The sequence below is a fragment of the Pseudopodoces humilis genome, chromosome 10, assembly GCF_049639895.1.
Source record: "Pseudopodoces humilis isolate 2021_Gansu_Grassland_sample_001 chromosome 10, ASM4963989v1, whole genome shotgun sequence".
Taxonomy (NCBI): Eukaryota; Metazoa; Chordata; class Aves; order Passeriformes; family Paridae; genus Pseudopodoces; species Pseudopodoces humilis.
Window position 1 is genome coordinate 14,046,588 of NC_142209.1, and position 27,280 is coordinate 14,073,867.

General features: G+C 34.6%; 1 protein-coding gene across 5 annotated transcripts in view; it reads right to left on the minus strand.

The window, feature by feature from the left end:
• The window catches only part of PTBP2 (polypyrimidine tract binding protein 2), a 48,333-nt gene that overhangs the window by 17,558 nt on the left and 3,495 nt on the right, over window positions 1-27,280 (minus strand). For 4 of the 5 annotated variants that reach the window (XM_005520959.3, XM_005520958.3, XM_014250838.2 and 1 more), the window contains exons 3-7: window positions 16,909-16,984; window positions 5,634-5,806; window positions 5,085-5,228; window positions 1,717-1,881; window positions 1,530-1,640 (exon numbers count right to left, since the gene is read on the minus strand). In XM_005520959.3, the coding sequence (XP_005521016.2) occupies window positions 1,530-1,640; window positions 1,717-1,881; window positions 5,085-5,228; window positions 5,634-5,806; window positions 16,909-16,984 (669 nt within the window). The remainder of the gene's footprint in view (window positions 1-1,529; window positions 1,641-1,716; window positions 1,882-5,084; window positions 5,229-5,633; window positions 5,807-16,908; window positions 16,985-27,280) is intronic. The other variant, XM_088060327.1, reaches the window with a different exon arrangement.

Genomic DNA, 27,280 nt, shown 5'->3' on the forward strand with positions numbered 1-27,280 from the left:
CTACAGAACTTGTAGGTTAAGATCTAGTTTCTGTACCAGTGTTTTAAACTTGCAGGGTCCATACCATCCATACAAATTCTTAGGTAGTACAGTGATATATTTGCATCTCTCTCTAGTCTGAAGCATAATCCAATATTTGATATTGTTTCAACTCTGGATAGGACATCCCCAATTTAAATTGTGCTCCATATCTACATATATTTCCAGACTGCTTTTCAGGAGTAGATTATCTTAAAGTGGACCACCATAAATCAAGCTGCAAACAGCCTCTTCTCTCTTGTTTTTCTCAACAGCATAAAAGCTTACACTCTGCTTTTTGAAAACATGCTTAATTTTTTGTGATTCCCTGTCTTGACCATCTTGCAGTTCTTTACTCAATGCCCAGTATTTCGTTTGGTGATAGGGACAAAAATGATCACCCTCCACCATTTAAAAAAGTCTTTATTTCAATATAGTCCTCATTCCTTACAACAGAAAATTAAGCCAAATTTTATCCTTCCTCTGCTAAGAGGAAAATTTTCCAACTTAGCCTGAGGTGTGAGCTTTTCACTTTTGTGAAGTTCTCAGCTAGTCTGTCATCTACAGTCAATAAGCACTTGCTATGCTGCCAAGCAACACTTAACCAGCACATCAATTTTAATCAGCCTTCCTCAGACTCAAGACTGCATGTGAAGGTTTGAAAATATAAACTTATTCCATTAATCTCTTGAAAATTATAATAATAATAATAGAAATCTCACCTTACCCTTTGGTTCAACTTTTCTACTGCCACAAATGTGAACATATCCCATTCAATTAATTCAAACCATCTGGTCTAGATGACATGCTGTTGATCTTTGCCATAATTTATCCACAGGCTCTCTCCTGCTATAATGAATAAAACCAGCTACCTGCTCTTGCCTCTCCTACCCAGGATAGGAGAGTTTCCTATAAAACAAAAGCAAGATCCTGCTCACCCATCACTGCTGCAAAGCTTCTGGTCACGTGAGTAAATTGCACTCTCTCTTCTGGGCATTTATGATTACAAATAAGTTTATATTTTCTTTTTTAAGGATACTGTACCTAAATACTTTCACAAATCTGTAACTAATCCACAAATCACATCTTTGTATGGACGCTTAAAAGTACCTGCCAGCAACAATCCAATGGGGTTACTAAATTTACTGCTTACAGCGAATTAATTATGCATCACCTTGACATCCTACATTCTCACTTCTGGTTGACATTTTCACTATTGAAGTCTCGCATATTATTTCATCTCTGTGCAGTCTTACTAAAAATATTTGTTCGTACAAATGTCTAAAATAGCTTAGACACAGTATCCATAAACGTACTATCATTAAACACTGGTTTCACATGGTGTAAAAACATACTATATAGTAACTTCCACTTATTTTTTTTGATCTCAAAAAATTCACACATGGTGGAGGAGTATGATGCATTATTATGGCAGTACTCTGTCAGATCAACATTTTACAAATGTTGAGAGTACAGGAAGATCTCTAGCATTAAAAAAGAACTATACTTACTTGTTTTGCTTGCTGTGCGTTTACTGGATCACCAAACTGAAGTAAAGCTTGAAACTGGTTATTCTTTGTGAATGTGATTATCTTCAATACAGCACCAAATTTAGAGAATATCTGTCAAAAACATGGTACAGTTTTACACAGTTGTTTCTCCCAATCATAGCACAAGCTAAAGTGAAATTTCACTTACCTGATGAAGAACATCCAGGGTTACTGGATAGTACATGTTGTCAATAATTATTCTGAGTACTGGACTCTGAGCTGGAGTCACTGCACTCTCACTAACAGTAGTCCCACTGATGGGAGCGTTTGATGCCTGCACAGCCGTCACTGCCTGAAGAACAGCTTGGGCCCGCTTAAAAAAAATATGACAGAAGAGAGATTTTCTTAACATTTCAAGATAATAGCTTGAAATTAATTAGAAATATTAATAAACTCCAAAAGCGCAGAACAGTCCACTTATTTAAAACTCAGAGCTACAAACATAACACAACATTAAGTGCAATGCAGTCTGACTCTGTGGAAGAGCCAACAAAAATGAAAATATCAATGCTTATGTCACATTAATGAGGAGCTTCGATATCAATCTTTCTAGTAGAAAGCTTATTGTTCTACTGGTAAGGATAAAGAAAGTGAGGATTTTGTAGGTTTCAAGATTCTTTCCTTTACAGGAAATAAAACTAAACAAACCCACAAACCACCACCAAGAAAAAGCCCCAATCCTACAGAAAGAAGAGGTATTAATCTTATGTTCAAAAGACTGTATCTCAGCTAACATTTCACTGCTACTTTAATTATGTAGAAGGCTTTAATAGGAAGGGAAAATTTTGAACACCTCCAAACTTCTCAGTTTTAACACAATGAAATAATACACAAGACTAACATGCCAGCAACTAGTATCCAGAGAGGTAAAAAAACTGGTGTCTCTTATCCAGCCTCTGTTCTAAAAAGAAAAAAAAAATCCTCTGCATATATGGGGAGTTTCTTTGTTGTTTTTAAACACAAGCAAGGGGGTGGGGGGGGGGGGGTGGGAAAGACCTGGGGAACATCAGTTAGGAAAACAAAATTTACCACTACATTTAACATTAATTACTGTAATTGTGTAAAAATGTTTTTTGATTACACTTCTTTTGCCTAATGTATGAAACACACAACTTTCAAAGATGGCTAGATACTTGGCTGAGTTGCATAATCATTTCCTATTCTTTCTATAAGCACATATCAATTAAACATCAGTCCTTACAGTGACTGGAAAAGTTTAAACTGTATAACCCAATGAACTACAACTTGTGAAGTCAATTTTAATGTATGACCCTTGTCAGCACTATCTATACTTATACATCATACTTTGTTCCATTAAAATTAATGTGAATACATGAAGGAATACAGGATTAAACAAAGGTAAATATTAAAATTCTCAAGAGTAATTTGTCAAACAAGTTCAAAATAACATCTAGCATCATATGTAAGTAGCCAATTTGAAGATATTTAAGTAGTTTGTAACACTTTTTTCTTATTTTTGAAAAACTGAAACTAACTTCAAAAGATCAGATACACCACCCAAAGTACACTTATTTCTAAATGTTGCAATATCTGTGCAGAAAGACTAAACCCATGCATTTATGACAGGCTAATGATTAAAAAGAAGCACAGTTAGAAGTCACTCTAGTCTCAATTCTCCTGTGTCTTGATAATGTAGTTGTAAGAGATACTTGTTGTCTATCAGAGTTTAAATGCTGATCTCCATGTTCTGATGTCTCAAAGGAAAAGAATTTTCACAGAATTATCAAACTGAAATGAAAATTAAAAATAGTCCCTTTCCAAACTGTTTATTCAGAACCAGCTTATTCTGAGCATATAAGCAAAAATAATCTCTGAAGCTACTATCACTGAGCAGTTCACAATGACACAGGTTAATGGAACCTTTCCAGCCAAGGCCTGGGTGCTTAAAGTAGCCCTTTGTTAAGTAACATTTTTCCTGTGTTCTTTTTAACTAAGATAATTGCACATTTATCTTATTTTTTATTCTATCTTTCCAGTTATACATACTAACATTCCAACATCTTCACATCTTCCTGCCTGAATACCCAGAAGAAGACAATTTCAAATGAATTTGGGTCAATGAGAAAATATTTTAATCTGATTTGAACGCTAAGTATTGAGTATCCAAAAAAATGCTACACTACAAGCAATACCTTGCACTATCTTTATTTTTTCTTACAGAAAAAATAATGTCCAGCCATCTTTATTTTCTAGAATGCTTCATGAAATAGTAGTTCCAGAATGCTTACTACCAAATAATTATTTCTATTATTTAGTTCTAATTAAAGCTTAAATTAAGTTCTGGAAGACTTGGAATATAGGCTAAGGTGGGGTAGTAATATGCACAGTAGCATAAAAGCTGCTGAAAAGTCAGCACATCTATAGGTTTAAAAGGTGGACATATGAAGCGCCAGATGAATATCAGCAGAGAAACCAGAGGACAACATAAGACAACATTTCTTAAGGAAGTATGTCCATCCACTGTAAGTGAAGACAGAATTCATCCCCTACTCTATCAAAGGTAAATTAAGGAGTTTATTTTTCTTTGTAACTGGTATTTGGAGGGGTGGGGAATCTCTATTAAAAAAAAAAATAAATATTCTAAGGAACAAGACCATTTAGAAAGACCAACAGGAAATTTAACACTATACTTGATCTAAACCAAAATGTGTTTCAATAGATTGCACTGAAATTGCTTTCAAAGGCAACAGCTATAACTTCATTATTTACATGTCCTAATAGAGGACACAATTAATAGTAACTAATTTGGCACTGATGCTGTTTTTGTATCATCAAAAATGCAACTTAAGAAATTAATCTTAAAATAACCATCAGACTTCTGGTAGGTTTGAGTCTCTTATCTCTATAGTTTTATGAATTGATCACCACGTTACTTTTGCTAATTCTCCTATTCTACTAAAAATAGACACATGGTTCTGTATTTATTGTGAAATAAATCTTGCTTGGAGAGGCAAGAGCAAAATAGAGAGTAAAATGATGTTTTGTTATTAAATACATTTGTCTCTAGAGTGATCATTATGGTATTATTCTCCAGAAAAAGCAGATCACAAGCTGAGGCTACCAGTGCTACTAGAGTGATCATCCAAAGCGCTGACACTTAGGCACTGGCATCAGCCATTACCTCTAGGGGAATTCAAACTGCCATTGGAATCTCCAGTGTCAGAACAAGAAAGTTAATTCTACCCTCCTACAGTCTGTAAACTAAGACAAAAACCTTAAAGTTATTTAGAACTTTTAAATAACTATTAAAAACACACTTCAGAACCTTTGCCTTTTGACATTAAGAAAACATTAAGAAAATTTATCATAAAGGAAAGATGACACAGAAAGCAAATCCCTTTCAGTGTCACAAAATGGAACAATCACAGGTAAGACTACAGGAGTATTAGAATGCGGACAAAACCAAATGATTCAAACATATGGCAAATGAGCAAAGAACACATGCCATGCCTCTTCTACTACCTGCATTTGTAATACCACTGAAAGTAAATATACCTGGTTAAGTGTGTTATCAGTCTTTAGCTCTTTATGATTGGAATACTGGATATAAATGGGTTGGTTACGAAGATGAGGTGTCACAGCAGAGTAGTAATTAACCATAGTGATAGCTGCTTCTTCTGTGGCAAGTTCCAAAAATGCCTGTAATTATAAGAGGTCATTTTCAGTATTTACAAAGCAGATAAACTTCGTATTAGCCGAACATAAAAAAACCCAAGGATTTGAGAACACATTTTAACAAATACCAGTCTTCAGAAAATTTCATTTTACACAACCTTATTTGCTAAGCTACTGCAAAAATTCATCTGTGAAGATGCAGGAATATATAAAACTTCCAGCTAACTTTTTGCTTTACGTAGCTGCCAACCCTCTCCCATTTCCCCCAGAAATTTACTAAAAGATTGCCTAAATTAATTAAAAAAATAAAGGAACATAAGCTCTTTTTTTCTTTAATACTTACTGTTTTATGACTTACATCAATAGCATTTTAACAATATATTTTGAAACCAGACAAAGTATATTAAAAAATGGAAAGCAACTAATTACCTGGTTTTTCCCTTTCAGCATCAGGATGTTGGTTACTTTACCAAAAGGTAAACCTAAAGCAATAACTTCTGTTTCTGTCACTTCCCCAGGCAATTTCCTGATATGAAGAACACGAGAAGGAGCCCCATCCATTTTATCATCACCTTTGAATTTCTTGTTGTCATTACCATTGGCTGAAAGACATATTCAGACTCTATTTGAAAAGTTTACTGATATTATTAATGCTTTATTAAAAAATGCTTTTAATTATAAACATGAAATTAATTTTAAGTGATCCATCTCCTCATTTGGTTTACGTGAAAATCAAGGGTTCAGAACAAATTCTCCAGAGACAAATGCTAGTTTTATGAAAAGCAGTGTTCAAGACTTAGTCCTCTGACAAAGACCACAGAAAATTCTTTACACCTCACTTTCAATGAAGCATCTCATATAAAAACATGGAATAACATATTAATTATGTCTAGCAAGGGCTCACATAAGAACTCCAACATACATTAAAGTAAAAACAGTTAGTGGCTACCAAGAATTTTTTTTAAAGAAATAAAATGGTGGTGAACCATTAATAGATCCTGAATTTTTTTTAAGAACTGCTTGCACCAAGGAACTGAACACAAAAAATATAGAAGTAACAAAGCAAGACAGGAAGCATCATTAACATTGGGGAAGATCAGAGCAGAGAAAGGGGATGACCGAGGGGACTGACATCACAAAAAGCTGATGAAACCAACAAAGGAAAGTAGGAAAATGTCCAGTATGAATGATGAGCTCACTCACAGAAAAGGAAAAAACAACTAATAAACACAATGTAGCCAACACAGACGGGGCTGGGGGAAGATCCAGATAAACTTCCCTAATAGAACTGGGGAAGCATTAGCATCACTGTACAAAACACCAGAAAGACTATTTAGAATATTCTCCAGAATTCCTGTAAAGAATTACAGCAAAATTCCAGCTTGAGTTCCTTTTACTTGATATGCAGCTAGCCAGTCAGATGGAAGAAATCTTGCTTTTGAAAGAAGGCCAGAAAAAAATTATTTACTTTGGTTAAAAATATTTCAGTAGAGTAAACATCAGGGTCAAGAGCTAAAGAACAACACTGTGATAAGATATGATATTAATGAATTAATCAGTGCTGGAAATCAGCATGCATTTAGATATTAGTGAAATAGGTGATAAGACTTTCCTTTCTTCTACCAAATAAGAAAGATATATAGATTTATCTAAATATAAAATTTGAAATCTCCTAATAATTAAAATCAGGATGACTTAGAGGCACGTCATGCAGTAACTCTATACCCACACCCTGTACCACCACTATCAACCCTCCTCCAAAAAAAATTTCCACAACTAAGTTTTTAAAAAGTTCTTGCACTAAGTGTTTTCCACCTTACTACAGCAAACAAAACAACAAAAAAACTAACAACATTCAAGACTGGTCAAAATTCAGCTAGCACTGTCTCCAACTGACAATGCTAGAATCCATGCAACAGTAGGTATTTCATTTTGGTCTGCTGCAGAGAAAGACAAATTTTGGTGGAACACAGAAGAGTAAAATTTGAAAAATACACACTGAACTAGCATCTCAAGTCTACACAAGACTCTAACCTGTACCATTTCAGAAAACATGGTGAGACTGAGCTTCCAGGTAACCAGATTTCACCTGTTCAAAATTATACATTATAACACTATCTAAAAGCTTGTGAAAAAGTACTTTTACTTTTCCCCTGAAGCTCATCGCACAATAGTCTTCCCTAGTTCTCAATTTATATCTCTACAAAAGTAATAAAAAAAAAAAATAAACCAAAACCAGAAGAAACAAGATGTAGTGTGACAGGCTGGACAATGCATTACAAACAAAAAGCCATAAACAAACTTGCAAAGGACAGAAGAATTACAGTGATACTGAAACTACATGTCCAATACTTCAACTTTCAATTCTTTGTACTGTCCTTCATACTTTGACTTTTCAATTATTCAATGAATTGAATAATTTCAATTCATTACAAGTTTAAAAAAAATGAAACATTACCAATCAAAAATGAGAATGTGAAAAAGTTTTCAAACTAAATGTTTTTCTGAAATTAAGAAACTTCTTGTTATTTTACATCACCAGAAAAATATTCAACATGACTGCTCAGATCAGTACTGACAGAGCTGTTCTGTATTTTGTGTGGTTTTCAATAGACAATTTTGACATATTAACCTTTCCACAGCATAATGTCCAAGAATTTACTTTTTGTTACACTAAAGCTCTTATTTAAAATAGTCTTTAGGTAATCCCAGCATTTCTAGTAAAAGTATCACTGGTCAGTATATGTGTGTGTGTGTGTGTGTTTGTGTATACATATATATATTTTAAATCTTCCTTTAATAATTACTTAACACAATAATTTAGTAATTACTGTATAACCCAGTTGATTTTGAATATATTAGCACTGCTACCTAATACTGGCATTTTACAGTTTTTCAACTTCTGTTCCAGTAAGTTTAAAGAACAAGCTTTAAAAAAGTATTTTGCTGTACTAAATACATGTACCTTTTCCTATACAGCAATTAAGAGCTTTAACTTAATTCACATATACACACAGTTTTGTTTTTTACACTGTCTTAAACCTCAACTACACTATACTTTCAACTTTACTTTCTGTAAAAAAATCTACATAGACAAGTGCCTGTGTAAAAATATTTATGTAAAAAATCACATAAATATATTACAGTAATATATACAAAAAATAAAGAATTAGGCACGAAAGAACATTTGGGAATCAGAAAAGAGGAGATGGGAGGGAAAGGATGGGGGGACTGGCAACAAGCATTCTCAATGCTCTGGAATTTTCTAAAAGAATTTTTTAGCAGTAGGGCAAGTAACCACAACAAAAGCTGTTTATCAGTTATTGGCAAAAGCATCTCTTGTACAAGGAAAGCTGAACTGGTACCATTCATTAAAAAAAATGAAGCTCACCTTCTTAAAGTAAAATTTCTGCCAAAAGATTTAAAAATGGGTTTTGGAAGACAGAAGAAATGAACACATTAGCTGCTGAATGCAAAGAGTTTGTACTTTTTCTACTTTTGGTTATCCATTCAGCATCGCCTAACAGTAATTTCCTGTTCAAGTGCATCATACACCAAATATGCATGCACATACACAAGTGAACTTTGAGACATTTGTGGAACAAATTAAATTTAGCTTTTAGGAGAGTTATTGAGAGATTCCAGCACTGAACGAAACCTCTCTAACTGCAGTCTCTTATTTGTCATTATATATGGTACTTCTCAGCTGAAGATGTATCATTAAATTGCATTTGGGAATAGAAAACCAACAACATAAGAACACAATAGAATTTACAACATAAGAACACAACTTGTCCAGAGCCATTGAAAGGCGAATTTAACTACTGTTAAAACAATCTCATTCTCTAACAAATTTTATTAGCAGAATCAGTATCCATAAAGGTTAAAAGCTAAGTCAAGGGAAGCAAAGTACTAGAGGAGTAACAAGGTCTTTTGGTAGAAATAGAGTCTATGCCTAAGCAGCAACAACCTGAAAGATCCTTCCCTATACAGCACTTAAAATTTTTGAGGTTTTTTTTTTTTTCCAGAAAACTGGGGGGGCGGGGAGGCCAACGGATGATGGAGGAGATATCACAAGCTGACTATTAACTACTGCTGAAACTCCTGTTAAACTTGAGACTTACTGGCAAGTAACTATTTCACGAGGGAGCTGACCTTCACTGGATTTGAAAATCCTGATGCAATTCAAACATTTTGCTGCTAATGCTTTAACAAATGGAAATATGCACTGAAAACAGCAGGCTACAATATTTACTTTGGGGGAAAAAGTTTTAAAAATCACTGGGAGAATGACTAAAACACAGTGTTAGTTCATTTGCAAATCAAGTTATAGCTGCAAATATGTAGTTTAAAAAAATATATAAACCCCCAAAAATTAGAAACCTAGCCCTGAATCATAGAAACATTTAAATTAGAGAAGAACTTTAAGACTGAGTCCAACCATTAACCCTGCACTGCCAAGTTCCACTGAACACAGGAATGGTTATATTCAATTCAGACTACCATAAAGACTCATGTTCTATAGCAACCCATAGCACTGATCTAAGTCCTCTGCATCTCTCCACCACAGAGATGAAAAATTCAGTTTCCATGTGACATCAGGCAACTATTTCTAAATGAGATCTCATCTTTATTAATGCTATTCAAAGCATTATTCTCACATCCAAATAGGATACTACAATTTAAATATAATTGATACATAAGCCACTTCCCTGCTGCACAGAGTTCCTTCAATTCAGCATAAATCAACTTGTTGAAATTGAGTGCTTACAGGTTGACCAAGCCTTTAAATGGCCATAATCTGAACAATTCAAGTCCTGGCATTTTCTGTTAGAAACTCCTATTTTATTAAACAAAGAAATAGGAAAAAAATATACCAAAAAAAGCAACAAAATTAACTGCTGTTTACACAAGGTATATTATAAGTCCAAGCCATTCAATCATTCAAGCTATGAATATTCAATGCAACCAAGCAGTTTTTGCAGAAAAAAACCGTTCAAGTTCAGCATAATTCCTAGCAAAGAATGAACAGCTTACTTCCTGATAAAAAATGGTTTTGAAAACATATTTTAATAAAATTTCAACCTAGAGGAATTTTTTTCTGCACATTTTTTTTGAGAAATATGTAAATATGACCAAAAAGTTCTGAGACCTTTATTTCAGATGCATAATTTTTCTGTACAATAAACTTTTTTCATAAGCACACAATCGCCTAATACAGAAATGCAACTATGTGGGTACAGGCAAAAAATTTTGGATACAATATAAAACTGCTTTCACCCATTAGTTCCTAAAAAGAAGAGGGGAAAAAAAATGTAAAAATGACAAGACACTAGCTATATATCCCTGCATATCTGCAGTAGTGAAATAATATATAAATAAACATCCTTTCTGCAGAAATCACTGTTTCACAACTGCCACTACATACCAACAACCAACTTAAAAAAAAAAAAAGGCAACTTTCAGTTTGTGCATACTGCAGACAGGAAGCAAATACAAGTAGTATTCAGCGCTGTTCAATGCAGAAAGCACGTCCACCATTTTACCTTGGCTAAACATATGTAATTTAATGTTCTACCAGCTAGTAGAACATGTATCCAGACAGGAAACTAGTGACTAAGGGAAAGGCAATGCAACTGAAGATACCTAGTTTACAGTTGTGGATTATGACCAGACAGAAATATTAAAATGTTGCACTGGCTACTGAACACTACCAGCTGCCTCAACCAACCACCAACAAACTGCAGACAATCACAAATTGTATAACAGACACCACTGTGGTTTCATTTCTGAAAAGTTCTAACCTTAGAGAAAGTTTCCCTGTATGTACCCTACCCTGATAAAAGATGGAATGCAGGAAGAGAGATGTTGTCTGATCCAGTGACCTCTCCCAGGCTTCCAAAAGCAAACGAACAGGACATTTGCTTTAGTATGTAAAGCTTCAAGAGTTCAACTTCAAGATAAAATCTGGAATTCAAAATGCTTGAAGGAACAAGAAAAGGAGATACTACACTCAAAAATACAATAAAAACATACATAGAATATGAAGTTGTCTGAAGCCCACATTTGTTAACCTTGAAGGTTGGGTTACGTGGTCAGTGTTAATTACATTTTTGTTAATAAGGTTTTTTTTCTGTTTATCCAAACATGGGCCAGGTGCACATGAAAATCTTGACCAACCGATATTAAAACTATCATACAATACAAAGACTATTGCGTAAGAGGAATTTGACCTTAAATACGTAAAACATAGTGAAGCAAAGAAAACTTAACTACAGCTTTTAACAGGTTTATCTGCACATAGGCTGCACCTGTTTAAAAATGCACTGAGCACTGAGTTTTCTAAATCAACTCTGATAACACATTTACAGTATGGTACAGTGGCTCTTCAGTGTTGCATCCTAAAACTAATGTACTTCAATTTAGTCCTTAAAAATATGTAAAAATACCACAGGCTAGAGTGAAATCCAACTGATTTCAGAACAATGAGTTACCACAGCATAGCAATGCAGACAAAATTTACCTATATAATAATAGCCACATATTTCTCCCATCCCGAGATTTTTTTTATTTTTGTAAGTTTCTAAATCTGCCTATCTGTAGAAGTATGTAAAGTATACAGTATTATTAAATTACTATACTTTCCAATCACATGTAACGTACTTGTTAAAAATCTTCCCAATTATTATTAATTGTAATCAATTTGCAAACTTCAGAAGTAAATTACCTATGGTTAGGCATCATTAATTTTAACTAATAACCAATTTTACTTAATGCACTAGCAAAAATGGCACATCTATGGCACATATATGTTTATTGCCCACGTTAAATACAGCACTTGAAATATTACTAGCTTGCATGCCAGTGCTAATTACTCTGTTAATACAATGAATTACCTACCAAAGTCACTCCTAACATTCCCTGCTTATTAAGTAAAAACAAGATCAACAGCATCACTCAAAGCTCCAGGAGTTTGGTGAGCTCAGCTACAAAATGATTTTGGAATGCTTCTACCGATCTACTTTAAACATACAAATGTGAATAATGAAATTGACAGCAGTTGTAACAAGAAAACCTTCCAATTCTTCTTGTCTTTGACAAGCCAATTTTCATAAAACTTTCATCAACATCTTTCACTTTTTATCTACATCCCTTAAAAATTTTACTTTTTTGTGTGTGGATTTCAGCAATGGAGTTCATGGCACGAGCAACTCCATACAGATAATTCATCCTATAACTTCCATTAAGCAATCCTCCATCTTGAACAGCAAAAGCCTCACACAAATTTCAGAGTAAGAGTAACCCCTTTACAGAGGAAATACTTGTACCAGTTTTTAAAGATAAGGGAGTTTTTTCTTGCATTTAAAATCCGCAGAATAAACAATTGCAGCTATGTATTCACTGAACATAGAGCAATGAAAGGTAAAAAAAAATATTTATGTATCATCATTTGCAATCTGCCTTTCTAATGTCTTCAAAAACATTAGCAATGTCAGAATCAGCAGTATTTATTTAAAGATCCTGATTTGAGCTCTGGTTTCTCAGAATCTTGTTACCAAATCATATTCATATTTCAGCCTACCTGAAGAGCCTTTCTAGTCATTGTGCACCAACACAAAAAAAAAATTAGCTCACAGACCTTTATGAGAAGATGCTCTCCAAAGAAATCGGCATCAAGAAAGATGATGGCAGAAAATAAGAATAGACTTGGACAATATTTTCAAAAAAGCTAAAGGAAAACTACCAGTAGCTTAAGCAGTAGTAAAAGGCCTGTGGTCCTCACAACACAACTTCAATGTATTCATGTCAACTGGTGTTAAAAACATCAGAAACTTACACACGTAACATAAAAAAAAAAAACTTCTTAAAAAAGCTTAGATACTTGCTGATCATGTACTTTATAAGCTGTTTTTCCTTGCTACAAATTCTAAACCAGTGGATGGGATCCCTCCCTTAATGCTTATAGAATAATGTTCTGCCATACTGTCCAATCTAGCTCAGGAACAAAAGTAAATCTTGTATATTTAAATATAAATGCTTAATTGAAATGAAATTCCTCAACAATGACAGTAATCAATTTTTTCCAAAACATGGTTCAGAATTAAGAGGTAAAAATCTTAATCCAAGTCTAGATTTCTGTTAAGACTGCCCTTTTACAAAAGACACAGAAAGTACTACACCTGTAGTGACTGTTAACGTAACATGCCATCACCTACACAGTCTGGAGGATTGATACAGATGACAAAACTGTTTAGAAAACAATCCAAGGATCAGGCCTTGTATTTTGAGCCATGAACAACATGGTAGCCTCTTTTAGAGAATTACTAGCGGTTAAAATTATCAGTAAGAATGCAAATCAAACATTTGTTCACCAACTTCACAAGTTTCTTTCATAAAAAAATAGGAAAGGATTCATCTGCAAGACTCCCTATAGGGCAGAGAAACCATTTCTCTTTCATGCATTTCACTAGGAGAGAAGATTAGAGCAAGAGTATTCATAAAAGCATTAAAGTACTACAGTATTCTCACTGAATGGCAGCTGAATACAAAAAAAACAAAATCACTAATGGAACAGTTTTCATGATAAAAAGGTAGGATGTTCATTTTTAAAAGATCATCTTCAGTCTCACCCATAATGACACAGCCCTTAGTTCCACCAAAACCCCTCCCTTCCAAGAAAAGGTAGTTTTTTTGACCACTTACACATTTTGGTTTAGGTTAGTATTTCAATAGGAGAGAAAGAAATAAGGCTGTGATTGAGAAGATTTTGTTCAAAGTTTCAGCCTGCTAAGGCACTGCTATTGACAAATGTTTTTTTGACTGTGTACACTTTCACCAATAAAAGGCTCAGAGGATTACAACAAACCATCTCATTCTTCTGTTCTCCTAGCTATCTACTTAAAAAAATATCACAGAAGCAGATACTGGAAATATCACAGTCAAAACCAGAATAGGTTTCTATATTGTCCAGAAAACAATGGCCAAGTCTCATAATATCGTGACACTTCCCAACTCTAAGAATGAAAGGGCAAGAACAAGTATTAGTTCCACATAGGCAGGTATTTACAACATGTGTCATTTAAAGGGACTCAATAAATGATCACAGGTTCCCTGAAGCCCTAGAAAATTTGGGATAGACTCATCACTACTATATCCTGGCTATAGAAAAATAATAAAAAAATAATAATAAAAATAATTAATTCACTAAAGTTTTAAATTCTTCTGGAGAGAAAAAGTAATAGCAGAACTGCAGCAAAAGAAGGACATCAGACAGAAAGAAAACTTGACCTCATCTGGCTTCAGGAGATGGTTACAGAAAAATTAACACACAGGTTTCCATTTCACATGTAACTACTTCTGAGTTTACAATCAAAACTTTTGAACTGTGCAAGTCTGGAAAAAATAATCCTGGGGCCACAGTAAACAAGACAGCTATGGGAGGATATATTCAGAAGCTGAACAGTGGATTTATCCTACTCTACAGGCGGTTTTTGTGCTACTTAAACTAGGCAGGCAGAATGAAATTTGAATACAATACCAAGAAAATGTTTAAAAAATAGAATACCCAAACAAACTAGCCCCCTTTTCACTGACTGCTATAGAGAATGACTTGAATTACAGATGCAGATTGTTTTTGGGATGTTTTTGTTTGCTTGGGATTATTTTTCCACTAACCTTCTTTACATTTTACAGAATTTATGTGAAACTTTTAATAACAGGCATCTGATACTACAGGAGTCAAACCACTACTCTGACTACTGCTGCTAATGAAATAATTTCTTGAGCAGTCATTTATGGTTATGGATGTCAAAAAAAAAAAAAGCAGAAAACCCCCACCCACACTAAAAATCCTCCCACACACAACAAAAAAACTCCCAAGAGTAAAACCCAAACCCTAATCAGCTTTAAGAGGGTGGAAATAAAAACAAAATGGAAAGCAACAATTCTGTTAAATACATCAAACTTCCATCCCATACATAAACCTAATGGGATCAAAACACACTTTTCCATTTTCAGAATTTTTCAGGAAGGATTTCTATGTAAGTACTGCTTAGACAAGGTTCTGTACTTATCTTCTGCAACCTCAAAATTATAATTCTTATTTCATTATTTTTTCTTTACCTCTTTTTGATAAATTAACTTGCATTTAATTTGCATTTTAATTTAATTTTATCTAAAAATATATATGGAACATTTGGTAACATTTAGGACTTGGTCCTGTCTTAATGTCCACTGCCCACACCCAAACCCTCATGCACACAACTCCTTTCCATAGTAGTTTCTTGTTTAAGTAAACTGATGAAGCACTAATTAATATCCAGGATCAAAGAGGACATCAAGAAAATGAAAACAAGAGGGACCTCTTTCAGAACCAGAAGGAAGTAAGAAAAACAGGGAAGAGAGACCAATGTTCTGGGGGACCAAAATGGCTCTGAATGCACTACACTGCATTTCTGACTTACTCCAAAGTATGACCACCCCTTCACTTTTGTTTACAGAACTGCCAGTGGAAGTGGTTTTCTTCTGCTGCCACACTCCTCCACTCAACACTGCACTTGTATACAACTGTGCAATCACATGACTGATCAGTAATTTCCTCCAAGGAAAAACTATTTTGTTAGAATACTTTAATGCTGCATTAAGTTATTCTGCAAGTGAATGAGCACTCCAACAGAAGAGTGTAGTAGAAATGTGGATTTGGAGGTTTTTCTTCTTGTGCTAAAGATGTAGGATAAGAAAGCACAGAGCTACCCATTCTGGCAAGAGCTGTCACCACAGCACCCTAATTGTAACATGAAATTGCATCCTGAATCCCAATCTCTTACTAATAAATTACAATGGAAAGAGTCTGCTATTAATATCAGTGATTACACTGCTGACCCCATGAATACAGAAAATCAGGCACAGTAGAACAGTGAACCAGGCAACTGACTGGAAAGTGCAGCAACTCTCTGATGCCATGAATCAACTCCTTCACAACTCTAAGGCAAAAGAGAAAAAAAAAAAAAAACCCACAAAAAAATTAATGGTATGGTAGGAAAAAAGAGAAAAAGCAACACCTCTGAAATGAGCCTTCTGAGGGAACTCAATGCACATTGAACATACAGAAGCATCAACTGCAAGAGAATGCATTTTAGTGTGTGCCAATTAATGAAAAAACCTTTCTATCTAGCATCACCAGACTGATTCAAGAATAGACACAGCCACTTTACACTGATATTCTGAGATTCTACCAGGGTGATCTCAAACTGAAGGAGCAAAGTGAAGCTTCCTGCTTTAGCAGTGAATCAGAACTCTCTTTTCTTTAATCCATACTGTATTATGAAACTGGCACCGTGGTCTTCCCTGTAATGCCCAGACTCACAGACGTCCATGTGTAAAGAAGTTGAAGTCACACAGGAATTGGGCTGTTTACCTTTACCTTACTTTAAAGGTAGCTGTACAAGACAACTGTAATTTTTCATCCCATCACCCACCAACAATTTAGTGTGCAGACATCTGAAAGCTGCCTGTCGTTTTGTGGGATTATTCTCCTCAGACACCCAAGATTTGTAGGAAATACAAAGTCACTGTATTCTAATACAAGCCAACAGTTTATCCCTCTATAGCACAACGGATTCTTGTTTCGGTGTTCTCCCCTTGTAAACAGGAAATGAGTCCAAGTATAAATTATAGATTTCTCCTTTGAAAGGGCATCACTTACCAGTAACTACCATGCTGCTCATGTTAGAGTTCGGGCTACTGAGTACACTGCCTGAAAGAAGTTCGTCAGATCCTCTCTAAAAAGAAAGAGACAGTAAGAGATTTTTTTCCTCTATTTTGTGATTTTTAAAGATGATACTTCCTCTTTTCAGATAAGTGCAACAATTTGAAATCTAAGTAAAGCGGAATATTTACATGGCAATCTGAAATGAGAGCAGCTTAAGCACAGTTGTTTAACCCACCACTGAAATGAAGCCATCTCTGGAAACAATGAGAACTGCTGAACAATAATTTTGTCCAGCATTTCAAATTAAAATATAATTAAGTATATTTATTCTACTTCAATAACATTTAAATTAATTTAAGTTTTAATATTTTAATACACATATATATTAAACTATTATATCTAGCTGAAACTACAAGGGAAATCTATGCAAATAGAAATATGAGTTTAGCTCAATTTTAACACCCCTATTTAAAAAAAAAATTAATGTTCACAGGAAATGAAATCAGTTTTAATTTTGGGGACATTCATTTGTTCAGCAAAACACAATTTAGGGCAGGGAATTATGTCTTCATTGTAGTTCTTAAAACATGACAAATATCAATTAATGAATGACTTAAAAGTGGGCTGCAAAAATCAGAGGAGGGCTTATATTGAAACCATACAAGATAACCCTTTCCACAGATAGTTTGTAAGATGGGCATTTAACACAGCTGAAGAGGTGCTTCTTCTCACACCTTCTTTCTTTTTTTCTTTTATGCTCCAACCCTCTTCACCCTCAAGACTTCTCTACAAAATTTTTATATGCTCTTTCAATAAACAAAATATTTAAACTGTCGTTTGAATACTATCTTCAATTTCTTATAGGTTCTTTCCCACTTCAAAAGTATTTCTGCAGCATCCTTAAGACTAATCCAGGTCACTGCTAAAATGTAATGAGGAAAAAAAACCAGTTTCTACTCATCCTTATTAAAATAAATAGGTTTAATTCTGTTGTGGACACTACAAGAGAATCAAGAATAGTTAATGAATATGTTTTACAGGGCACTTCATAATAGATTCATCTGAGACTATTATATTCACAGACAGCACAGTTGAAAGACTTTTAAAAAAAATCAAACCTTTACCTTTTTCTCATACTGCACTCTGTGTCCACACAGAGAATAGTATGTTAAAATTTATATACGTGTACGCACAAATAGAGCCATTAAAGTTTACTTGGTTTTCAACATCAGTTCTGAAGAATCTCTGTACAGTTTATTGAATGCTCTAAGCTTGTAAGGGTACACAGCAAGCAATAAAGCTGTGTCTATCAAATCAGCAAGAGTTCCCTTAAGATTGCATCATGCCTAATACCAAGATCAGGTAGAACCATGAGAAGGACCATGTCTTATCCTTTTCAATGTAAGGAAGCATTTCTAATCAGATATAACTAAGAAAAATTTAGCTAGATAGAACTGAGAAACAGCATAGCTAAGTTACAGAAAGTCTCTGTTATTCTAACTACATTGCTTTTTACTACTGATGTCACACAGAGGTACTCAGTATAACTTGAAACATAACCATTCTTTCTCTTACATGTTCTATTTTTTCTAACATAATATTGACAAGTGTAGAATGCTGCAAAGTCGAAGATTACTAGCAGCATTAGGTTACTCAGCGTAAGTGCAGTTTTCTCTACTTGCAGTATTCATCTAGCTTTGCTTGGGAGCCCTGTCTGCAGCCTGGCCAGCTCAGTTGAATAGGCAGAAGTAGCAGCAGACACTGACTCTGCTCACAGTTCAGCTGATTAAGATCATTCAGCAGCATTTTTCCCCCCTTAATATGACGGGCATCAATTTGCAATGGTACAGCAACTACTTCAAAAATATCTGAAGCAACCCCAGTATCAAATGAATGCTTTTCCCAAAACCTGTAGGAGCTTTACAATTCTGAAGTATCTCAAATATGAGTTGCCTTCAGCTTCAGAAAGTTACTTACAACAGCAACTGCTGAATGAAAGAGTGCAAGAATGATTATATAAACTTCTGGTTCCTAGTAAATCAGGCTTTCATAAAAGCTGTTAATTTCTTAATCCGCAGCAGAAAAATCCAAAAGAAGACCAAATTACTCAACAGAGTGGATATTCAGTTCCTGTATTTGTGTTTCATAAACCGTTCTCTCTTCATTTACGAACATATCATTTTACATTTCATGATTACCTTCACAGTCGATCACAAGATTTTGTCATTGCACTTGAAAGTTTTAACATTTTTGCTTCAGAAGAACAATTAAATGTGAACTTCTTGCACTGGCGTGTATCATGAGGTCTACATTTGCCTTAGCTGCAAAAATAGTGTTCAGAAGTCTGATTCACAGATGTACAGGTTCATACATGGAACGTTCATCCAATTTCCCCATGAAATCCCAAATGTATAGCAAACCTCTACTAACTCACTCCCATACATATTTCCCAAGCTTCTGGTCAAGGACAAAGATCTCTCTTACCGTGTGAGTAATGATCTTAGTAGATATACATGGTTATTTTTTCTAGTTAGTTCATAGGCAGCCTAGACCCTTCTGCACTTCAATTCCATATATAACTTTAAAACCAGCTCTGCAGCAACAGACATGATAGACATGAACACAGAGTGGTTAAATTACAAAACCAAAAGCAGTACCTGCCTGGTTATTGAGATTTACTTCAAAAGAGTTATCTGAAGATCTTGGTTGTCTAGTAAAACAATTTCATGTAAGCATCTCAAGTAAGCCAGTATGTGCTCTTAGACTGACATTACTGTGTAACACAATCCCTCCTGAATTACATAGACATAAACATTTATTTTACTCATATTTATTCAGCAGAAATAAGGCTTTATTCAATTTGTGGTTTGGGGTGCTTGGTTTTGGTCTTATGTGCATTTTCTTTTAGAGGGTGCTAAGCCAAAAAGGACTAACACTATGCTCCATAAGCAAAGCTCTTCATCACTCTGCTATGTGACACATGAATTTCAAAATCATAACCAATTTTCCAAGCGTCTTGAATATTTAATTAGTCTCAAGCACAGAAGTTCTGCTAGTTGAAAGATACAAACCTTTAAACCAAATTAGCTAATTGTATCAAGTGTTTCAGAGCTAAGGAAACCAAACTCAGATCTTTGAAAAGCACAGAGAACCAGACTCAAGGAAGATCCAAGAGCAACGTTCACTTAACTCTCCTCCCTCTCTGTGCAAACTGCTATCTTCTAAAGAATCAAAGCAAGTTTGAGATTGTGTAACAATACTGAGGATCACAAATACAGAGATGGCAAAACTGTTTACATCTAAGTCAAAATAACAAACAAATAAAAATCCACAACAACTACTATATTTCACCATAGAAAGTTACTGTTACAGCAACATGGTAGAGACTAATTGAATATCCATTTTAGCAGGAGGCAGAGATATTATTAAGAACAAAGTAAGTACAAACTGCTATTTTACTATTAATAGGTCATCTTCTGACATCTAGTCCTCAACAGCACAAGTTTTCAATGCCATATTTGTATTCCTACCAATGTCAAGGACATTAATCTACATTAATCTTCCACAGAAATTAACTGCTCAGATCAGAGCTATCTAGACCATTTCTTTATGAAACCAGCATGTACCAAAATACAAGTATACAAAACAAACAAGGGCATTGCCAAGCTAACATAGTGCAATGAATGAACCCTGAATTTGTCAGAGTGTCAATACCGGGCTTTCACTGAAGCCCATGTTATCACCCCCATGACCCCATGAGAGCATTTCCATGCATGGTCAGAAAACATCATGTTTAATGCATGGCTTCAATCAATGGATTTATGTAAAACTCACATGTAGGGCCTGACATTTTTGTCCAAAAAAAAGACAAAAAATATACCATGTATGTCAGACTTTTAGTGAATATTTAAGTGAAAATTCAAATTATATATACAAAAATTATTTTATATACTGTAAAGACAACATTTTGATATTTTAGCTAATATCCTAAAGTGAATACTTACTTCATCTACTGCCAGTTGTAAAATTTACAAAATCAATTAAACAAAGAAAAAGAAGCCCCTAGCTCAGCAAATTAATGTCCTAGGTCCTTGCTTTAAGTTAAAGCTAACTCAAAATCCCTCACCATACAGGCTGGATTTACATAGCAGAATTTTAGATTTTTCCCTCCATAAAAGACTGCTATAAAGCTTCATGCTATCACAGATTATATTATGTAGCTATGTAATTTCAGGAAATCAAAAATATACTATTTAGAAGTCTTTGTCTGCTATTTTCCTCATTCCAGATCAGGCTTTAAATACTTCACACATTCCCCAGATTTTATTACATCCAAGGGCTTAGTCTTTTATGCATCAAAATACTTTTTGACAACTGTTTACATCAAAGACACATCAGCTTTTTTCCCCAATAATTCAGGGCTATGGAGATTCTGATCAGAAGTTATGGCTAAACCTAACCTAACAGTGTATTACAGAGAGCTCTTTAGAAGCAAGTGTAGAAGCACTACAGTACTCCTAGAAACAGTAAACAGGTGACTCCTAGAAACAGTTAACTTGTTGAAAAGTCAACAGTATCATCTAAAAAAAAAACCTCAAACTCCCACTACAAAACAAAGATGACACTCAAAGATATTGAAAAATACATTTTTTACTAATACTCTAATTTGTGGTATTCATATTTGTTGATATTACAAACCTCTCTCAAAAACAGGATGCTCCTGCCCTTCCCATTTTCCTCTCCCCTCCAAATGAAAGATGAGTAAGAGAACTTCAGCTGCACTGCACATTTACCACAGTCATTCTCAGCCTAGAGGCATGAGTTTCCTAAGGGGCATGACAAGCCAGGAGACAGATCTCATGATTTAAGGAAATCCAACAGCATTGTAAAATACTATTTCTAACATCTGGGAACAATTTAAAAGAGCCAGAAACCTGATGGTATGTGAGGGGAATAACCACGTGAGTTTGAACACAGACATTAAACTACTCTCCTCTAACAATTACACATTGTAAATACACTGCTTCAATATCTGAAGTAACTTTGGGGACTGGATGTTTGAAACAACAGAACAACACATTTTAAACCCCAAACATAGTATTTATAAAACTTTGTTTAGTTTACATGTGATCGATTAGAATTCAAAGGATGCTTCATTTTTAACATGATAAATCTTTATATGAAACACTGCATAAATATACCCTCACATAATCTTTCGTGAAGAAAAAACACTTGATTTTCCTTTTGCTCTGATTACACACACAATTGTCAAAACACATAATCCAAAATACCCTAAGGAATTTGTTACACCTCTCATATCTACAGGATCACAGAAGGCCCATTCAGGACAGGACAAGCCAAGTCTATATATTCAAAAGAAACCTCATGCAGGTTCATAAGTATTTTACAAAGCATACAGTTTAACTATAAGCTTGCTATTACTTCACCAGAACCTTATATGCATGGAGTTCACCCACTTGAATTATTTTAAAGAATACACAATTTAACTATATTGGCATGGAATCAGTTAAGGTTGTGAACTCCATGGGTGCTTAATAACTCACACCATCACTTGCTTTTCATTCAGTATTAACTGTATACAATATGACCACCTTTACAGACTTACTCTCTATGTTATTTTTTACCTTCAATTATTTTCATATTCTCCTCAGCCAAGCATATATTGTTTCTGTAGCCTAAAAACTATGTCATTTTAACACTCTCAATTTTTTAATAAGAAAGGAGCAAGGAGAAAATTATTAAAACATTAATAAAAAAACAAACTTTGTAGAAATGGAGAGAGAGCAATCAAGGGAATTAAAAAAGTCTAAGATTGACAGGAGACAAAACTCAACATCCTTGAAAAACCTCCAGGTTTCCAAAACACAGTGTCTAAAAGAAACAAATTTCTCAAAGCACCAGAAGATCAAGATGGACTATTAAACCAAAAAGCCAAAGGGTAAAGAATTAAATCTCAACTTACAGCATGTCACACAGCCTCATTCGGAAACTTCCAAACTTTCAATTGCAATGAAAGACCGCAGGCAAGAATCTCTCCTAATATAAGTCAATGCTTCAAACATCCAAGAGAAGTACACCAACAAAAAATATTCCAGGATTTCAGACTTTCAATTCCACTTTTAGCAGAAAAGAAAGTACTACTCTCAAATCGCAGTACATGACTGGTAGCAAATCAGAATAGGTGAGAACAACTCACTAGAGCTGCCATCTGGATGCATCCTTTGCCTTTGAGACAGATAACCACAGATATGGTCCTTCAGTAGCAGTTTCAACACCTTAAAATGCGATCCACATGGAAGGTATTTTCTACTCCATTGTCTCCTACCTTTCACTAATAAATTAAAAGTGTTAATGCCATTTTGTCTAGAATTCAATACTTGTGTTACGCATTCACAGAAAACCTGATTTTATGAAAAGCTAAACATGGCTATGTGCACTCACAGCTGTAAAAAATACCCAAACCCCTAAATCTAACATCACAGTCCCATTAACAGCTTGTGAAACCACAAGTACTACAGTGACAGAAAAATGGAATGCAGCTTGATTTGCTTGTGAAAACATGGCCAGAAGCTCTAGGAAATTGGAAGGGTATTTTCATACTGGTATTAATACATGTTTTCATAGATGGTGCAGGTGACTGCATTTCATTTTGTATAACCCCCTCAACTAAGATGCAAACCTAAGTGTTCTGCTACAAATGAAAACTATGTGATTTCAAGTTAGTGAAAGATATCAAAACCTATCAAACAGGTATACGAAAGCTTCCTTATACTGTTGCATACTTACTACAGAGAACAAATTAAGTTTCAACATGCTTCCTTTCTTTCCATTTTCAGCTTTCCTTGCTTTTTCACATATATTACAGTGATAGAATAAGCATTAAAAAAAAAATCCAAAAGTACAAAGAAAAAATAACTGGAGTCAGGTGTTCTGAGAATAAATATGAAAGGCATTTCAAACAGGGTCAATTTATAGAAGCTACTGTTATCAGATCTCTTTACTGTTAACAGACATCTTTCATTCTTAAGAAGATTTTTTTTTTTTGTAACTATGGACATGTTCCCCTTACCACTGCTGGAAAGACAAATCCAGATGCCATTTCTAAACTTTTGCATATTGTCAGACTTCAGCCTTACTACACTGCTATAATGCTCCACACATCTTTTTTGCTGCTTACTGCTGTTAGCACAACTAAGTATTATTGAATACAAAGGTTGTTTAAAAATATTACAGCTAATACAAGATTAAAACACCTCTAATTCACAAACAACCCATTTTTCTCATATCACTGTCTTTGTCTAATCTACTAGCAATTGTATTAGATATACAAGGTTAGCCCAAAACTAATTCTAACATTTTAAATAAAACAGACCATCACACAGCATTTGTCTGTATGAAAAAATAATTTTTTTATCCTACTATTCCCTTCTTTTTAAGTAGCCAAAATTACAACAGTGAAGGCAAAAAAAAAAAATGTGTAAAAAACAGAAAGGAACAGGCTTGTGAAATAAGTTCAGACTAAATTTTAGAAGTGGGAAAATTTATCTTCTGACAACTTGCTAGACTCTTTCAATCCTATATTCATTATACAGCGTTCAGTTGAAACAAAAAGTCACATCACATCTACAGTATCTACCTGTTTCCATCATGAAAAAAATCTCAGTCATTACTAGCAAAAAAGGCTCAGAGTATAATTTTGTAAGAGAAGACTACACTTCAGATCATGAGTTAAAAAACCAAAGGGGACAATGCTTCAAGAGTAATTACAGATTGCTACTTTGTGCTCTCCCCCTTTCTCCACCAGCTGCTGTCTCTGTCAGTTTTTAGCTGTTGTCCTCCTCCCATACTACTATATTCCTCCATGTTAAGTTTCAGCAACCAGGAAAAAGGGGAACTAAGCAATACTTTCCTGTTTGTGAAACTTAGAAAGTACCAGGACAGTGTTTCTTAGCATCTTCTACCCATCCCAAACATAAACAACTAAATACACACCACCAATTCCCTCTTCTCTTAAGTGCACTGCAAAGGCTGAAGCTGACTTTGGGGGGCAGAAGGTTATCCTCACATCTTTCAACATTACAAAACTGTTTACAGGATTGAGTTTTCCCTCCTAGCTATAACTGGGGCTGTCCATGCTTGGCAGCTGAAGTTTGGTTTTTGGCCAGTATCCAAAGCAGCATCAAGAAGGTCAAAAAATTCCCAAATGCTGTGTACCGAAGAAATGACTGGTTCTTTCTCCTGTCAGATAGAAGAACACCTCAGCCATTGTGAAACACACAATGCACATACACAAAATGAGTGACTCAATTGTTCAAGCCCCATTTACTGCACAGCTACCCATCCCATCTAGGAGAAAGATCATCCATTAGACCGAAGTGGCACACACTGAATTCAACACAGTAGAACAGATCACCCTCAATATGCACCCGAAGTTCACCTGAGTTACTCCCTACACCTACCTGTGTGACATATATTCCTTACACCATGTTTTATATCCCTCCAAAGATCCTTTTCATTACTCCAGAAGAAAGACACATTATATACTGCATACATCCAACAGCTGAAAAAGGCTCTCACACCAAGAGCCAAATTAGTTGTCAAGATTAAAGCATTATAATGTAAAGAGAACACAAGAGAGCAATTCAAAGTACAGTTATTAGATGCTGATACTCAAAACTATATAACCACAAACTAAGGACCTGATGTAGTAAGAATAGAGCAACTCCAATGTACTTTTCTAAAAAGAAAAAGAGAACATTTACTATAATGTGATAATTTTTTGAAACTACACACAAAGAAATCTATAAAATATACAGACTTTCTCCAAGGAACTGTTTTGGTTTTTTTTAATTGATGAACTATGTAAATATTACCATTACTGGAATCTTTAACTCTCCTTTATTCAAGTATACTTTGCACAAACTGCTTATATACAATGCAAGTTCACAAATCAGCAGAGAGCCAAAGCTAATTCCTTTTTGCATTTTTTTGCAAAATGTAATGTAAGGGGTGAACTGTGTGCAGTGACATTTCCCTGCCTCCATGAGTTCTACATAAGCAAAACAAGACATTACAGACCAAATCAAGTATGAGTTATTTAATTTGTACTTAAAAGATGACTGGGTTGTGGGTGTGTTCTAATGCTTTCAGAAATTAAAGCATGCTGCTCTTCTGACAGATTTGAGCTAGGAAGCGTATTCCCACTGCATATTTTGAGTTGTACAAATCCCCAGATTTACTCTTTGTAAACCAAGTTTTCAAGTTGTAGTCATAATTTTTTCCACCTCCATTTTATGTTTTGTATTGGCTTCTGGTGTTAATTTCTGGTGACTCAATATGTAAATCAAATGATGACTGAACATCAGATGAACAAAAACGTTTTAAATTAAATCAAGTATATAATACAAATAAATGGTAATAGTTTCAAATGTATCCCTCATTTGTAGAGAACTCCAATTATAAAACTGTTAATTAATCATTATAAGGAAGGATTCCTTTTACTTTGCACTTTCCTTGACCACATGCAGTCCCCACAGCTAAAAAGCCCTCCTTTAATTGAAAAACACCCAGACTACACTAATTATCTTATTCTTTTTATGAATGGGTTTAAAAATATAGTATGTCCACTTTTCTGTTTAAGAGAACAACCAGTCAGAAAACAGTTAATAAAACCTTTAAATTTGTATTGACATGACTGATGATGATAAAATGAAGCAAATTTTCCAAAGAGAAGAGTCATATGTCATCATCCATTTCTCCAAGTTTAATTGAATGTATCACAAACATGTTTTGCAGGTGATCAGCACATATACTCTAAGTGAAAAATCTCAGAAAGCATCAAATAAAAAAAAATATCCTGGATAAGGTGACTTCTCACAGGTAAATCCCTGCCCATATCCACTATCCAGTCACAACAAAAGCAGTGTTGGAAGAGTATTAAAACTGCTAATGCAACTCCTTGGATTCAAAACTTACTCCTTACACATTCCCATGGCACCCCATGAAAAGGAAAACTTCCAATGGAAGGCCACATGACTGATCCCAGTTTTTTATATACACTGGATAGGCAAAGCATTCCTCAACTTTAAAACATCAGTCCATCAAGAGCAATGAACAGTCACCATAAGGATAAATGTTTCACATGCCCTTCCACAAAACATGAGTGAAGCTGGCATTACATCACTATGCACTGTATACCTCAGACAGAAATCCCATTTTCCATTCTTACCAGTATATTGAGATAATTAAAGAAGCTCCAGAATACAATCCAGTTTATTCCTCCCATATTTAACAGCTTTCTTCAGGACATCATCATCCTTATCTATTTGCACTACTTCCATGCACA